General features: G+C 44.8%; 2 protein-coding genes across 2 annotated transcripts; one reads left to right on the top strand and one right to left on the bottom strand.

The window, feature by feature from the left end:
• Positions 1–2,211: 2,211 nt before the first annotated feature.
• LOC123426280 lies at positions 2,212–4,472 on the top strand. The gene is made up of 4 exons (XM_045110080.1): positions 2,212–2,432; positions 2,509–2,616; positions 3,356–3,744; positions 3,869–4,472. The coding sequence occupies exons 1-4, from the start codon at positions 2,340–2,342 to the stop codon at positions 4,032–4,034; spliced, it is 756 nt and encodes a 251-aa protein (XP_044966015.1). The 5' UTR covers positions 2,212–2,339; the 3' UTR covers positions 4,035–4,472.
• A 480-nt stretch (positions 4,473–4,952) lies between these two features.
• LOC123426279 (LRR receptor-like serine/threonine-protein kinase GHR1) lies at positions 4,953–10,289 on the bottom strand. The gene is made up of 4 exons (XM_045110079.1): positions 10,072–10,289; positions 8,354–9,646; positions 5,862–7,412; positions 4,953–5,729 (listed from the first exon to the last, which is right to left on the bottom strand). Exons 2-4 carry the CDS (start codon positions 9,420–9,422, stop codon positions 5,146–5,148), a joined length of 3,204 nt encoding a protein of 1,067 aa, XP_044966014.1. The 5' UTR covers positions 9,423–9,646; positions 10,072–10,289; the 3' UTR covers positions 4,953–5,145.
• Between the last annotated feature and the right edge of the window lie 6,580 nt (positions 10,290–16,869).

Here is a 16,869-nt window from a genome sequence, read left to right as displayed (position 1 = left end):
CTATGGCATGCCCGCGGACTATACCGACGAGTATCTTCGCATTGGACAAGATACAACCACGGAGTCCTTCCATAGATTTGCAAAATTGGTTATATGGTTGTATGGTGATGGGTATCTTTGGGCACCCAATGAGGAAGATACAAAGAGATTGATGGAGATGAATGAAAAAAGGGGATGGCTGGGGATGCTTGGTAGTCTTGATTGTATGCATTGGACATGAAAAAATTGCCCAAAGGCATGGCAAGGAATGTATTGTGGTAAAAGTCGTGATGCTATCATTGTGCTTGAGGTTGTGGCATCGGAGGACACATGGATTTGGCATGCACTTTTTGGTTTGCCGGGAACACTCAATGATATCAATGTGCTCAATAGATCTCCTTTGTTTGCAAGATTAGTTTCTGGGGATGCTCCAACTTGCAACTACAAAATCATGGGCAATGAGTACTCAATCGGATACTATCTCACCAATGGGATTTATCTCGATTGGGCAACTCTTGTGAAGTCCATCAAGGAGAAAAATGGGGTGCCCTTAACCAGAAAAGAGGCTCATTTCACCAAGGCACAAGAGGCAGCCCGCAAGGATATTGAGAGAGCTTTCGGTGTTTTGCAAGCAAGGTTTGCCATAGTTCGGGTCCAGCTCGTTTTTTGGACAAAAAAACCTTGGAGAACATCATGAAATGTTGTGTGATTCTACACAACATGATCCTCGAGGATGAGAGAGGGTTAAACCTGCCTTGTTTCTATGACAATGTTGGTACCCGTGTTCAACCGGAAAAAAACCGTTGTCGCGTACAAGCTTTACTTGACGCACATCATGAGATTGACGATGCAAACACTCATGGTCAGCTCCGGGATGATCTAGTAGAGCACCAGTGGCAGTTGGATGGGCGGCGCCAAGGCCCATGATCTACCTTTGTTTTACTTTTCTATGTCCTATTTGATTTGAACAATTATTGTAATTTGCAAAAACATTGTTGTAATAACTTGAAAGATTATTATGTGCTTGAAAGTACTATTCGGTGTTGTAATAATAACTAGAATGATTATTGTTTTCTTCAAACCGTTATTGAGATGATGGAAATTGTGATATGTTAAATGATAGTTTTAAGGGTTGTGGTTGCGGCAATGACTAGAACCCTCAAACTCAACACTTATAACATATTCCGTTATAAGGGTTGGGTTTGAGGGTTCTAGTTTTTGCCCCTGTTTTTCAACCCTTAAAGATATCAAAAAATACCAATTCTCAACCCTTAAACTCGTTTGAGGGGTTGAGAATACTACTAGTGATGCTCTAAGAGCATCACTAGTAGTGCCCTTAAATACTTAAATCTTCAAAATTAACCTTTTTTTACAGGTTGAAACGAAAAAAGCAAAGAATAGAACCCCTAAACCCGTAAAAAAAATTAAGGATTGGACCCCGGGTTGCCCTCCCAATCTCTAAAAGTGAAGATTGGAGAGGGGATCCCATCCCCAGCCCGCACTCCTCCCTCCTCCTTCAGTCTTCGCGCGGGAGGGAAATCCTCGCCTCCCGCCGCCGCCTCCTTGTTGCCGGCGGCCGCCGCGCGCCATGGAGGCGCCGCCCGCCTCCTCCCTCCCGCCGCCCGTCGCCCCACCCCCCGCACCGGCCTCGGCGACTCCCGCGCCGGCCCGGCAGTCGGTCGTCCCGAGCCAGGCGCAGCTGGCGTCGGTGGTGGCCACCACCCACGTCGATGCCAAGAGGCGGCGTGTTGGCCAGCACGTCGTCCCCACGACCGCCGCCTCCCCCGCCCCGGCTGCCGCCTCCCTTGCCCCGCCCGCCGTCTGAAAGAAGGCCTCCCAGTTGGGTTTGATGGTTCTAGTCTCTAGTCTTTTCCCTGTTTTTTAATCCTTAAAAATGTCAAAAAATACCAATTATCAATCCTTAAACTCATTTAAGGTTTTAAGAATTTAAGAGCACTACTAGTGATGCTCTAACCATCCCCAGCCCGCACTCCTCCCTAGCCCCGGTCGCCGCCTCCCTTGCCCTGCCCGCTGCCCGGAAGAAGAAGGCCTCCCGGTTGGGTTTGATGGTTCTATTTTTTTTTTCTGTTTTTCAACCTTAAAAGTGTCAAAAAATACCAACTCTTAATCCTTAAACTCGTTTGAGGTTTTAAGAATATAAGGGCACTGTTAGTTATGCTCTAACCATCCCACACCTCAAACGCCCGCACGGACAGGAAGTAGTGTGAGCTTCAGGCCTCCGATTCATTCGGCCAGGCAAAATTTGGTCTTTGGCAACCAAACAGGCCCTCTCCAAACATAGTTTCAGAACTCTGTACCCAAGGTGCAGGCGCGACAGGCGCCTCCACGCGGCGGCGAACATGGCCGCGGCCCTCCGCCCCCTGCTCCGCCGGCACGCAGTTCTGGCGCCATCTCCGATGCTGCGCTCACTATTCCCCTCGCCATACTCCAAGGTAAGATGGTTTCGCTGCTTGATTTCCTTTGGGCCCTCGCCTCGACTGGACGCGCTAATTTCGCTCGCCTCTCCAGGCCGCCGCCACCGCCGCCGCCGCCAGACCCCCATCCGTGTGCCACGCGCCCCTGCCGCCTCCCCTTCTGAGGGAGGTTACTCCAAGAAGGGCTCCTCCAATTCCAAAGGTACTAATCTGCATAGTCAGCTAGAAAAGAAAAGGGTTCCGACCTCCCAAATCCACCGAAATTGCTGGTCGCTTTCCCGAGCTCGGAGAGGTTAGAAGGAATTAGGGGTGAATTTTTTTATTTTATTTTTCTTTTATCCCCCAACATTTAAAGGTTGGGAGATATGTCGACCTAGGCCCTGTTCCTCATTGCTTGTTCGGACTGCCTTGATTTTATTTCTTTTAATCTGCAACCTGATGCCCACCCTGGACTGTCGAAAACTCTTGAATTTCTTGCCTTCCATGATTCAATGCATAGCTCAGGCAGCAATGTCAGTTGGCAAGTATGTAACTTCCGTGTAGAGCTATGGGGCCGTACGAATTCTCTGTGATTTTGCTTCAACTGGAGGCAGCATGATTCAGCGAGAGCACTCTCCAAACATGTCGCGTCAATAATTTACAGCAGAACCAGAGCGCCGTGTGATCGGCTTCGCTCGATGACAGTGCAATGGACACTGCCCGCGTCATGTTCCCGGGATATTGTCGTTTGTATTTAACCTTCCTTCGAAGGCCAACCAGAGAAATACCTACACCTGAGGAATCACTTTAATCCAAATGTAGCTGTCTGATTTCCTATAAATGCAGAAATGTGAAGTTGATATTGATTAAGTGTGTTGTTTTTGTTAGCATGATTTGAATGGTTTACATTTGACATTGATGTATCATCTACTTTTTTTTTACTGAAGTCGATTAAAATGCAGGGTGAACCACGCCGCTGCACTGCTGTTCAAAGTACCTTGAGTGACAGTACAAAGTCGTTGCTGGATAAACTGAAGGATCTCAAGGACAGTAAGAAGTCACTGGAAGACATGAGCAAGAATGTTAAGGAGCGTATGGAAATGATAAAGAAAGCGGTGCATGACGCTAGGGTTGCTACTGCTATGTTTAGGGTAAGGCTGGATGACCTTAGGAAACTTCATGACAAAATACGTGATGGCCGAGAGGATTCTGCCAAAATGAATGCAATATACCGCAGATTGGAGGATGAATATGACAGAGATTGGGCCATTCATGAGTCTAAGCGTCGCTTGATTGACGAGCAGATGAAAATGTTAAGGAAGGAGATAGATGACTATATCAATGCTTTGAGGTAAAGGGATACAACAATCTGTTCTCATTGGCGTAAGAAGCAATTTATTATTGTTATTAGTTTTGAACTTTTGATAACTCGTGTTCATCCAAACATGCATATCTCTTTGTGTCTATTTTGGAAGGGGGTGTCATGAATTGCAAATATCCATCCTGAAGCATGTGGAGGAGGCGGAGAAGGCGGAGAAGGTAGAGGGGGCGGAAACCATGGAGAAGGTGAGGAAGGTTGTAAAAGTGTGTGCCACTGCTGGCCTCATGGGAGGGCTTCTGCTGATACTGGGAAAGATCTAGATTGGTTTTGTGTAGAACTGAGATGACAGATGTGACTAGGCTGAGCTGGTATCTGGAGTAGCAGAGTAACATTTTTTTTTTTCTTGGTTTTTCTCTGTGTGCCGTTGTAATGGTGCCTTCGTGGGAAGGCTTGCCCTGATACTAGCAAAGATCTGGATTAGAGCAACATGGAGTGCTTTTTTTTGTTTAGAACTGAGTGGCCAGATGACTAGGTGAGCTGGTATTTGGTGTAGCGCGGTAGCTATTGACTGTTTCCTTGGTTAGTAGTCTTATATGTGCCATTTGCGGTGCTTGTTAGAACCTGCAAGAGAAGCTAAGAGGAAGCCAAGTGATGGGATTGTTATACTGCACTGCAGTTGTCTCTATGTAACACTAGAATACAAGTCATTTTATGCACCCTGAAGGCTTGACTGAGAAAAGGATGTGTTGGTCTTGGAATGGGGGTTTGTCTTGTGCTTCAGTTTTATGCCGTTTGGCATCCTTATCTAGGAATTAGGTTTGGAATCTGAGAACCTGCAATAGTTGGAGAAGAATTTCGTAGTCTTGCCTAGTTGAATTTATGAAGCATGGACAGCTGTGGTTGGAGGGTAACGTTCTTCACCGAATCTTACTCATGTTGTGAGCCTTTCTTCTTCTGAAAAGGGTTTCCCTCCAATTCAAATTCAGTTAACAACTTTACCCCAGATTCACTCCCCTCTAAAAATACATTTGCCTTTTCTTCCACTAAACAAGCTAATAAAATTTAAATATTGCCTTTGTTTGTTTAGCTTTCTAGAATTGATAAGCACTGCTGTCAAATCAGTGTGCGGGTTGCTGCATAAATCTCTACATGAAACCACACAGGTGATGTATGGATCTCGGTGACAGCTTTGAGATTTCAAAAGACAGATTAGGGCACTCCTCTAAAGTTGGCTAATCTAGTTGCAAAAGCAGATTCCATAATAAACAATGTAAGTACAACGCGCCGGCACTTGGCAACCAATGAGACATGCCATCTCAACTTGCAGGCATCAAGTTGATGCCACACACCTAGAGAAATACTCGAGTTTGAGGCACAAGCTAACAGCACATGAGTATCCCAACTCTAAAGCTACAGAATGTTGGTGGCTAGCTAGATTGATGAAAGATCCTCGTACACAGACTTAATCCCAGGCCTTTCGGAGACCGGTCGAATGCATCTCAACGCAATGCCCAGCACCTCCTTCGTGCCCTTCACCCCCTGCGGGTTCTCCGAGTCTAAAGCCATGGCCGGGTCAAAGCACTCCGATCCTTGGTCTTCCGCCACCCGCAGCCGGACCCAGTCCGTGAGGTCGACGCCGCCTTCAGAACCCGTGATGACATCACCGGCGCACCGGCCAGTCAGGAGCTCCAGCAGCGCAACACCAAAGGCGTAGACATCAGACTTGAACGAAGGGGATGGCTTCTTGGATGCCGCCAGCTCTGGGGCACGGTAGCCCAGCACCCCCAGGTCAACAATCTGCTCGACGACACCGGCCTGGGTCATCAGGCGGTGCAGGCAGTAGTCGGCGACGCGGGCATTGAGGTCAAGGCCATCCAGCAAGATGTTGGTGGCCTTGAGGTTCCCATGAGGCATTGCACGATCGAAATGGAGGTAATTCAGGCCACGTGCCACATCAACCGCGATCTTGAGCCGCTGCGCCCAGGTCAGTGGCGGGCCTCTCCTTCCCGGTCGATCTGCTCAGTAACATAGACACAAGAAGGTTGAATTAATGGCTCAATAAGTTTTATAGAAAGAGGAGGTTCTTTATCAGATTGATAATGCATCTGCAGAAACTGGATATCGACAAAATGGAAGCATTATATTACCATACAAAAAGCTAGCCAGACTTCCTGGCGAAACATAGTCTGACAGGATGAGTTTCTCATGTGGTGTTGGACCCCAGTAGTATCCACGCAAGCCAACCACGTTGGGATGCCGGATGTTTGCAAATTTCCTGGCCTCCTTGGTGAACTCTTTCTTGGGCCTCGCCACACCTTCTCTCAGCCACTTCACTGTCAAGAACACACCATTCTCCAGCGTTGCCCTGTACGAAGTTCCGTGGCTGCTCCTCCCAAGCACTTCAGCTGGCGCCCTTGAGAGTTCCTCCGGTGTGAGCGTGATTGTTTCATCCAGGAAGTGCAGCTCCCCTGCTAACCTGTCAGGTGACCTGACGTCCAACCGTGATAGGCCTTCCTGTGCATACGCCTCTCCAGAATCTGGTGACCAAGAGAAGCGGCTCCCCTTGGATGGTGAAAATCCCCCCACACCTGACAACTTCTCTTCTTGGCTCGGTGCTTCAGATGTAGAGCCCTTTCGAGGAGCACCAAGATCATCCGCCGACACCTCCGAACTACCTCTGTTGTCCTTTCTTTTCATGCTCTCAATGTCTTTCGTAGCCTTGTGGAGGTTCTTGTCAGAGACCTTCTCTGAGCTAGGGAACTGCCGTGAGATCCGCTTGTAGTGGCATACAATAGCAATAAGGATAAGGATGACAAGAAGAACAATGCTAGCTGCTACAAGTCCTATTTTAGCACCTGTGCTGAGTGATTTGCCACGTGCTGAACCAGATTGGGAATTGCCGGATCCAGATGAGCTAGCAGGATACTCTAATCTCGAGTTCCCGGGGTGGAAAGAAGATTCTGGGAACTTTCTCAAGTTCATAGGCACGACACCAGATAGGTCATTAAAAGAGGCATTGAGGGACTGAAGAGTATCCGGAAGTGTGTCTGGCAGTGGCCCCGTGAACTGGTTTGTTGATATGTCAAGGGCAGCAAGTGCTGCAAGCTTAGTCACAGTGGCTGGTAAAGGTCCGGAGAAGTTGTTTGAGGATATGTCAAGGACACGGAGGCCAGACAAGGAGACCACATCATCAGGGAGGCTGCCGCTAAAATGATTTCCAGAAATATCAAGCACTTCAAGACTCAAGTTTTTGGACGAGGATCCTGGGAACGATACGCCACCAGTAAGCATGTTATCTTGAATGTAGAGCTCATGCAGCATGGAGGAAGAGAGTAGATTAGCAGGAATAGGACCACTAAACTGATTGGAGCTGAGGTCAAGGACAGTGAGTTTGGGATACAAAACAACGGCTTCAGGGATGGTATCAGCTAGAGAATTATGAGAAAGATTCAGGTAGTTTAGGCGAAGGAATTGAGAGCTCACATCAGGCATAGTCCCAGTTAGATTGTTCTGGCTAAGGTCAACATATTCCAAGTCATTGCTCCATTTCCTAAAAACTGATAAATTTCCTCGAAACTGGTTATTTGATAGATCTAACACAGTGCAGCTTCCAGCAAGCAGTGGTAGATCCCCAAATAGAGCATTTGAGGACAAATTAAGGATCTGCAAGGTAGTTGATGTGATCATATTGATATGTCCTGCACAGCACAGAGAACTACAGTTAGTATGGAGGAGACTAAGACATACAAACTAATGGGCAGATAACTGACAGATTATCATAGTAGAGTGTCATGCTAGAAAAGTAAAACTGCAGATAACTATGCATGCATTTACACATGGATTTCCCACATTTTTCTAATGCTGAGAAAAAGAAAGACAATTTTACATCAGACACGTCTGTGAAGCATCAGATGCCAGTGCCATAAGTATGAAATGGAACTGTATGACACAACCATAGCTTAGCTCTGTACTGCATAGGGCTAGCCAATAACACATCGCCTAGCGCTGTCCTGCATAGGGCTAGCCAATAACACATCGCCTAGCGCTGTCCTGCATAGGGCTAGCCAATAACACACCACCCAGCGCTGTCCTGCATAGGGCCACTCTACCTTACAATGGTAAATGATCTACCAAGACAGCACACATACTCACGCGAGCAATCCCCGATCAAGTACTCCCTCTGTATCAAAATGTAAGAAATTTTTTGACACTTGTCATAGTGTCAGAAAACGTCTTATATTAAGTTGCAGAGGTAGTAGTTGCAAAGGAGAAAATCAATTGTTTCTAGGCAATGCCACAATAGACAGCAATATGTATATTTGTTTGCACATAGAAATATGATTCTGCACAGACAATTTGAAATATAGAACTGACAAAGTGGTACCATACTAAGTCAACCACCGACCAGTGAGACATCAACTTGTATCCAGTAATCACCAGCTAAGATCATATTTGTCATAACAAAATCAGCTGACATAAATAAAGAATGAAACCAGGTGCGAGATGATAAAAACACAAAGTTTCACATGAACTGTAAATAGACCAAAGTTGCAATATAACCAGAACGAGCATTGCATGCCATGCATAAAATGAAATAGCAAGAGGATCAAAAACATAAATTCTGAACTAGAGGTTATACCTGTCAGGTTATTTGCACTGAGGTCCAGTTGGTTCAACACCAGAGAATCTCCCTTCAGAAGTCCACTAGGTACAAACCCAGTGAATCCATTGTTTGCAAGGCGCAAAACTTCAAGATCATAGACATAATTGAACCCTGGGAGGTCTCCAGACAGCTTATTACTACTGAGATCAAGCACCTTCAATCTCCCAAAAGTTGAGAGCTCAACTCCATCTATCAGTGACCCGGTCAACTTGTTGTTGCTAAGGTTCAGATACAGAACTGTCTCCGAAATATCTGCGAGAAACTTGAGTTCTTTGGGGGTGGTGCTGGTGAGCAAGTTTCCACTGAAGTCAACATGAGTAACAGTTGACTCGATCAAGAATTTCCAATCGACGCCGCCATCCAATTGATTCCAGCTCAGATCCACAGACTGGAGGTTCACAAGGAGGCCAAGCCCCGCAGGAATGCCCTTTGTGAAGGCATTATATGAGAGGTTGAGAGCAACCAAGCTCCGGAGACCTTTCAGAGCTGCTGGCAATGGGCCAGACAGAGCATTGCCGCTCACATCCAGCGACTGAAGCGACGCGAGGCCATCGATGGAGTCAGGCAATGGGCCTGAGAAGTTGTTCCCGGCAAGCGACATGTTCTGCAGGCTCCGGAGACTGCCAATATCATCAGGGATCGGACCCGAGAAGCGGTTGCTGGAGATGTCCAGGAACTTCAAGCTCTTGAGACTGGCTACATTGCTAGGGAGGCTCCCGGAGAGATTGTTATTGGCCATGGAGAGCTTGACAAGCATGGTCAGGTTGGCAAACACGGAGAGATCGGCAACACCCGAGATCCGATGGCCGTCAAGCACAACTCCAGCCACGCTGGCGCCATTGCAGACGACGCCGTTCCAGGAGGCCGGGCAGCCATTGAAGTCAATTGACTCGTCATTCCAGGAGTCTGTGACGAAGCCGGCAGGGTCATGGGTGATTCCCTTCTTGAAGGCCAGGAGCGCGAGGATGTCTTGCGACGGCAGTTGGCCCAAGGCAGGGGCGGCCACCAGCAAGAGCAAAAACAGAAATCTGCCAACAAACCCCATCGGATTGACGCTCCTCCACGGGAAAGACTGGAAGCTAGCAGGCCTCAAGAAGACAGCATTTCCCGGAGCGAAAGCTGGGCTGAGCTTGGAGTGTACCTACTATCACACGGGGACTGCACAGGTACTAATAGACAGAGCTAGCACTTGTCCCTTTCAGCTTGATCTGCACAAGACAGCAGCCCACACTCACATATAGAAAAAACAAGAGATTAACTCCTTGGAACCTGAAATGGACACAGAAATGGCAGGTCAACCACAGGTTCGTTCCTGCTTTCACGGTGCACTAAGAACCAACGCAAATGGAAATGGCTAAGAACCAAATCTTTGAGCATCCAAGTAGGAAAACTAAGGTAAGAATCTAGTTGTAACACTTAACTGCCAAAGAAAGAACACAAGGACAGTTAATAAAAACCCACGCCAATAATGCAGGTAGTAGAAGAGAAGTAAAAGTACTGAGCCCCGCCCACTAAACGCAACCACCCACCACAGCTTCTCGGCCATGAACACAACGGAACACAGCTCAAAAGCAGCAGAAAGTCATCTCCCCTCCAAGAAAGCAAGAAACCAACCCTCGAAGTGCAGGGCAGCGGAGGAGCAAAAAAAAAAGTGGCTGCAACGCAATGAGCTACCCCATTTGCATCTCCCTTACCGCGCAAATGACAAGAAGTGTGAGGCACCGGCACTCCGGGAATGATTGGGCTGAGCTGGGTTGCAGTACAGGGGAGGCAAGGCAATGCGGTGGGGCTGAGCGGGAGCCGGGGGTGAGAGGGCAGGTGCGGAGGGAACCCTAACCCTAGCAGCCGGGGGTGGGGATAATGGCTGCCGAGAAGAGGGGCGGAGGAAGAGAGTGGGGCGGAGGAGGGGGAGAGCAGAGTGGAGTGGCAAGGGGCAGTGGGGGATGGGCGGGGTGTCCTTTCTCTGTGTTTGGCGCAACAAAGAGATTTTTTTTTCTGCTTGCGGGCGCGGCACCTTACTGTGACTTTTGCGTTATGGTCCTTACAGGAGGTTTTATATATATACTTGGACCTTCCGCCTTCGTGAGTGTTGGGGGTGTGTATGTGTGACTAGTAGCACCACGTAAGATGTGGGTGGGGGTTCAAAACGTGAAACGGCAGCGAAAAGGAGAAGGCTTTTCTTTCCCGCGATGTCGCTCGAGCCGCACCCGCCAGAAAACACAGCAGCCAGCCTCGGGTCCTGTCCTCTCCTCGCGGACCCCAAACCCGCGGGTCAAGTGCAGCTCACTCCCCCGCCTCCACGCACGCACACCGTCAAAAGGGTTCGTATCGTTTCACCATGGGCCCCGTTCCGCAGATCCCGGTCTCCGCGGTCGCTGCGTTTCGTTTAATGGCCTCGTCAGCCGAGCCCGGAACCACATACGGGAGGAAAATGTGCGTGGGTTTTCCTTTCGGCTTTGCTAACAAGTCTTAGTTAATACTCCCTCCGTTCCTAAATACTCCATCTATTTCTAAATATAAGTCTTTTAAGCGATTTCACTATGTGTCTACATACGGAGCAAAATAATTGAATGTACACTATAAAGTATGTCTATATACATCCGTATGTAGTTCATTGGTGAAATCTCTACAAAGACTTATATTTAGGAACGGAGGGAGTATAAGTCTTTTAAGAGATTTCATTAGAGGTCTACATACGAAGCAAAATGAATGAATCTATACTCTAAACTATGACTATATACATCCGTATGTAGTATACTATTGAAATCTCTTAAAAGACTTATATTTAGGAACGGAGGGAGTACTATACTCCGTTGATTTTACATTAGGATTCATGCAAACAATATATTTTTTTTCTTTTTACATACTATATTACTCCGTACTTGACTAAAACTTGGCGAAGTCTTAGTCGACTCAGACCTAGACATTCATTTTTTCTTTGGTTTGCCACTTGTTTTTTGACACTCATACATTTGCACATCTACTTTTCCTTTTTGCAGGAAATATGCACATCATACGCACCCTATGGTCATAGTGATGATATCTTAATCGGTATCATGCATTCAAGAATACTAAATATGATGATGTGACACAGAATTAAAGCAGAAAGAGGGTTAGCTAGGTTGTAATGAAAAGTATCATACATATGATACTACTATATGATAGTACATTCATAGTGCATAACATCATAAGATAGTTCATTTATTGTCATGCATGACACATAGTAATACATCGTTTATTATGATACGGTATCATGATATGATACTCAACTCTCTCTTTCTTCATTTAATTCTATTACACTTCATCAAAATTGTCTAGTTGGCATGCTTGATACTACATGTGATACTTTCATTATGACTGCTCTTAAAGTAACATAGGTAGATACTGTATCATGTTAAATGTTATGCTATTTTACGTCATGCATGACAATAAATAAGATCATATATGATACTACTCTGTGATACTATGTACTATAAAAATAGTATCACATGCATGATAGAGGGGTGGTGTTTTGGCTGTCGGGAGCATATGCTCCCGGGTGAACAGTAACGCAAAAAACAGTACTAAATGTTTTTGAAAAAAATGAATTTTTGTGTAGATGATTGTATTATTGTCGCAAACATGCATGACAATTTTCGTGTGATAAGGAGCAACGGTGTTTCGTCGATAAGAAAACAAATTTGGGATGACATTTTGGGGTAACTTTTGGTGTTCAAATTCTTTTTTTTTTTGCACAACCCAAAATATTTTACCTTTTTGCCTCAAAATTTGCAGGTAGCATTTGAATGTGACTAAGTACACAAATAAATTTTGTTAAGTTTTTTTTTCATTTTGAACTTTTTTTGGGCCTTGGGAGCATTTGTTCGCGGGAGCCGAAATGCATTTTTGAATTTTTTGCAACTATTTAATTGCATGATCAAATTTCTATAGATCTAGATAAAGTTTGATGACCTGTGTTTTTTTAAAACTATTTGATGACTATTGATGAAATTTTTTGCAACTATTTGATGACTCTGGTCGAATGACCCTCGTCGAGCGAGATGTCCGCTGACACATCCGGATGTGTTCACACACATTTGATGATGTCAATTTGGTGACCTGTGTTTTTTAAAAACTTGTGGTTTATTCATTAGAAATAACCGTTACATCGTCTATGTGGGATGGTACAATTTCAATATTTGGCTCCTCAAACCAATTAGAAACAAACGAAAATCTAGCCAATCTAGCAAGTTCGTGAGCAACTTGATTTGCTTCTCTAGTACAATGCTTCATCTAGAAATGGTAAAATCATAAGCTAATGAAAACAACCATAAAAAACTATCACCGCTGCCCCTAGCGATTGTCCTCCTTCCTTCATGGTATAAATCACCACCATGTTGGCCGAGTTAATAATAATGCGATTGCATCCTACCCTTTGTGCCAGGGAAAAACCAAATTTTAGGAACAGAGCTTCAGCCATCATAACATCTATGCACCAGTCAATATTACCATTAACTCCAGCAATAACTCTACCTTTGCGCCTGTTAATACTGCTCCCAACATACCCCTAAGTAAGTCATGGTCAAAAGGAGCATCAATGCTAAGTTTAACAAACCCTACCGGAGGGCAATACTAACCCCTTTTTTCATGGAGGCCTATTGTGGCGTAGCAGTAACAAAATTTGTCGTAAGAACCCGGATTCCCATTGAAATCCGGTGTGCATTCTGAGTGGTCTCCTTGTGAACCAATTTACGCCTTTCCAATCACAGGTACCAAGATGATATGACAATCATTTCACACACATTTTGGATGTCCATAATACACAATTCATAATTGGGCATTGAAAGTAAATATTCCAAAACTGCTTCACCCGGACGAGACAAACTCTATCGATAATATCATCCATCCCCAGCCTTGTCCACACTTCCTTTCCTCTCTTGCATAAAATAAGCAAATTCTTTGTATCTTCTAGTACATACGAGCAGGCAAGGCAATTGGGCGAGACTTTCATGTATCTATTGGCTAACGCAACACAACACGAAAAGGGTGCCATGTAGCGTACGCCAAATAAAAAAATTAACCTTTGGTGGGTAAGAAAGTTGCCATAACCTATGTGATACGTCTCCAACGTATCTATAATTTTTGATGGTTTCATGCTATTATCTTGTCAAACTTTCGATGTTTTGCATGTCTTTTATATATTTTTTGGGACTAACTTATTAACTTAGTGCCAAGTGCCAGCTCATGTTTTTTCCATGTTTTTGACCCCTTTCACAGGAGGATTTTGAACGGAGTCCAAACGGAATGAAACTGCCAAAAAGATATTTTCTGAAACAAAAAAGATCGGGAAGCCGGAGAATGAGGGCAGGGGGCCTGCAGGGACCCCACAAGCCCTCATGGCGCGGCCACGGGGGCCGCGCCTCCCTGGCTTGTGGGCTCCGTGGGCCACCTCCGCCCTAGGTTTTGCGCCTATATATTCCCTAAAGTCCCAGAAAAAATCAAGAGATCATCGAAAGTACTTTTCCGCCGCCGCAAGCTTCTATCTCCGCAAGATCCCATCTGGGGCACGTTCTGGTGCCCTGCCGGATGGGGATTCGGACACGGAGGGCTTCTTCATCAACACCATGACCTCTCCGATGATGCGTGAGTAGTTCACCATAGACCTACGGGTCCATAGCTAGTAGCTAGATGACTTCTTCTCTCTCTTGGATCTTCAATACAAAGTTCTCCATGATCTTCATGGAGATCTATCCGATGTAATCTTCTTTTGCGGTGTGTTTGTCGAGATACGATGAATTGTGGATTTATGATCAGATTATCTATGAATCTTGTTTGAGTTTCTTCTGATCTCTCTTATGCATGATTTCATATACTTGTAATTCTCTTCGAGTTGTGGGTTTTGTTTGGCCAACTAGATCTATGATTCTTGCAATGGGAGAAGTGCTTGGTTTTGGGTTCATACCGTGTGGTGACCTCACCCAGTGACAGAAGGGGTAGCGAGGTAAGCATCGTGTTGTTGCCATCAAGTGTAAAAATATGGGGTTTTCATCATTGGTTTGAGATTATCCCTCTACATCTTGTCATCTTGATTAAAGCGTTACTCTGTTCGTCATGAACTCAATACATTAGATGCATGCTGGATAGCGGTCGATGTGTGGAGTAATAGCAGTAGATGCAGAAAGTATCGGTCTACTTGTGTCGGACGTGATGCATATATGTATGATCATTGCCTTAGATATCGTCATGACTTTGTGTGGTTTTATCAATTGCTCGACAGTAATTTGTTCACCCACCGTGATATTTGCTATTTTGACAGAAGCCTCTAGTGAACACTATGGCCCCCGGGTCTACTCCACACCATATTTTCAGCCTTACTCTTTCACTTCGTTTCACTTTCCGCCTTCACATCTCACTTTGCAATCAAACTTGAAGGGATTGACAACCCCTTTATAGCGTTGGGTGCAAGCTCTTTTGTGTTTGTGTAGGTACTCCGGACTTGACGAGATTCTCCTACTGGATTGATACCTTGGTTCTCAAACTGAGGGAAATACTTACTGCTCCTGTGCTGCATCGCCCTTTCCTCTTCAAGGGAAAAACCAACGCAAGCTCAAGAGACGACATAAGATCTCTGTCGCCGTAGGAGAAGGATTTCGGGCGCCATTGCCTGGGATAGCAGAAGAATTTCTAGCGCCATTGCCGGGGAGGATCAAGTCAAGAACTCATCCAAGTAAGTGTCGCAAACTCATCTCTTTCATTTACTTTGTTTGCGAGTTGCCTCTCGTTTTCCTCTCCCTCACTTCACCAATTTGCCTTTTTCGTTTGCCTTTTCGTTCGCCCCTTTTCTTTTGCTTGCCTTCTGTTCACTTGTGTGCTATGTGCCTTCAATATGCTCGCATCTTCGCTTGCTGAAAATCTAGTGATATGGATCCTCATCCACTTGCTAATCTCTTTAAGAGATCCATTTATGTTGATCCAATTGCTGGTGTGTTGAGTGCACTTGACTTTCTCTATGGAGTTTTGCTTGAGATGCGTGAATCTGAAAATCGTGATGAAGAAATTTATGAAGTGATTCACGAGGGCTCCTTGAATGAAAAGCATGATTGCAACGATTTCATTATAAATTTTATTAATGACAATCATGCTAAAAATATGCAAAACCCTAAACTTGGGGATGCTAGTTTTGCTATGTCCTCTACTTGTTGCAGTGATCATGAATGGGGTGATGATTTTTCTTATGATCTTGAAATTTTGTTTAAATCTCATGATGAATATGATATTTGCAATATTATTGAAAGTGGGTTTGGAGAAGTCATGACTTTAGTTGATGATAATCCCACTATTTTTGAAGAGCGTCAACTTTGCATGCATGTGGATCATGAAAAGAATATCCTATGTGATAGTTACATTGTTGAATTCGAACATGATCTCACATGTAATTATTGTGAGAGAGGGAAATATTGTGGTAGAAACTTTCATATCACTAAATCACCTCTCGTTATGTTGAGATTGCTATTGTCTCTTTCTTCTTCCTTGCATTTGGTGACTATTGGTTGTCTTGACAATATGTTTTTCTATAAAATGCCTATGCATAGGAAGTATGTTAGACTTAGATGTGATTTTCACATGCTTTATGATGCTCTCTTCGTGTCCGATTGCTATCTTTTGTGTGAGCATCATTGAATTATCAATGCCTAGCTAAGGGCGTTAAACAATAGCGCTTGTTGGGAGGCAACCCAATGAATTTATCTTTTTTCTTTCTGTTTTGTTGCGTCCACACCATCATAATTCTGTTATGATTGTGTATTTTGTGTTTGAGCCAAGCAAAACCTTTATGACTAGTCTTGGTGATGGTTGTTTGATCCTGCTGGAAAAAGACAGAAACTTTTCGCTCACGAGATGATTTTTCATTTTAAATCAGAAAGATATTTTGAGTTGATTCTTTTTGCTGCTGGTTGATATACCTTTTGCCCAGGCATTAGTAATTTTTCAGAATTATTTAGGTACCAGAAGTATACGAAGTATACAGATTGCTACAGACTGGTCTGTTTTTGACAGATTCTGTTTTTGTTGAGTTGGTTGCTTGTTTTGATGAAACTATGGATAGTATCGGCGGTACTAGCCATGGAAAAGTGAGAATATAGTAGCCCAACACCAATATAAATATAAATCAAGATTGCTACAGTACCAAAAGAGGTGGTAGTTTGCTTTCTTGTGCTAATGTTATCACGAGTTTCTGTTTTAGTTTTGTGTTGTGAAGTTTTCAAGTTTTGGGTGATGTTCTCATGGACAAAGAGATAAGGAGTGGAAAGAGCTCAAGCTTGGGGATTCCCAAGGCATCCCAAACCAAATTCAAGGACACCAAAAAGCCTAAGCTTGGGGATGCCCCGGGAAGGCATCCCCTCTTTCGTCTTCAATCCATCGGTAACATTACTTGGAGCTATATTTTTATTCACCACATGATATGTGTTTTGCTTGGAGCATCTTGTATCGTAGGAGTCTTTTCTTTTTGTTGT

The sequence above is a fragment of the Hordeum vulgare genome, chromosome 2H (genome assembly GCF_904849725.1).
Source record: "Hordeum vulgare subsp. vulgare chromosome 2H, MorexV3_pseudomolecules_assembly, whole genome shotgun sequence".
Classification (NCBI taxonomy): Eukaryota; Viridiplantae; Streptophyta; class Magnoliopsida; order Poales; family Poaceae; genus Hordeum; species Hordeum vulgare.
The sequence above is the reverse complement of the archived record's forward strand: the minus strand, read 5'-3'. Positions and strand labels throughout refer to the sequence as shown.

Bases quoted from the DNA above. Each gene is read 5' to 3' on its own strand.
- LOC123426279 (XM_045110079.1), bottom strand. From the start codon at position 9,422: ATGGGGTTTGTTGGCAGATTTCTGTTTTTGCTCTTGCTGGTGGCCGCC. The intron at 7,413-8,353 runs GTATAACCTCTA...TGTGCTGTGCAG, and splicing joins CAGTGCAAATAACCTGACAG to GACATATCAATATGATCACA. The intron at 5,730-5,861 runs GTAATATAATGC...GTTACTGAGCAG, and splicing joins TCTGGCTAGCTTTTTGTATG to ATCGACCGGGAAGGAGAGGC.
- LOC123426280 (XM_045110080.1), top strand. From the start codon at position 2,340: ATGGCCGCGGCCCTCCGCCCCCTGCTCCGCCGGCACGCAGTTCTGGCG. The intron at 2,617-3,355 runs GTACTAATCTGC...ATTAAAATGCAG, and splicing joins GGGCTCCTCCAATTCCAAAG to GGTGAACCACGCCGCTGCAC. The intron at 3,745-3,868 runs GTAAAGGGATAC...CTATTTTGGAAG, and splicing joins GACTATATCAATGCTTTGAG to GGGGTGTCATGAATTGCAAA.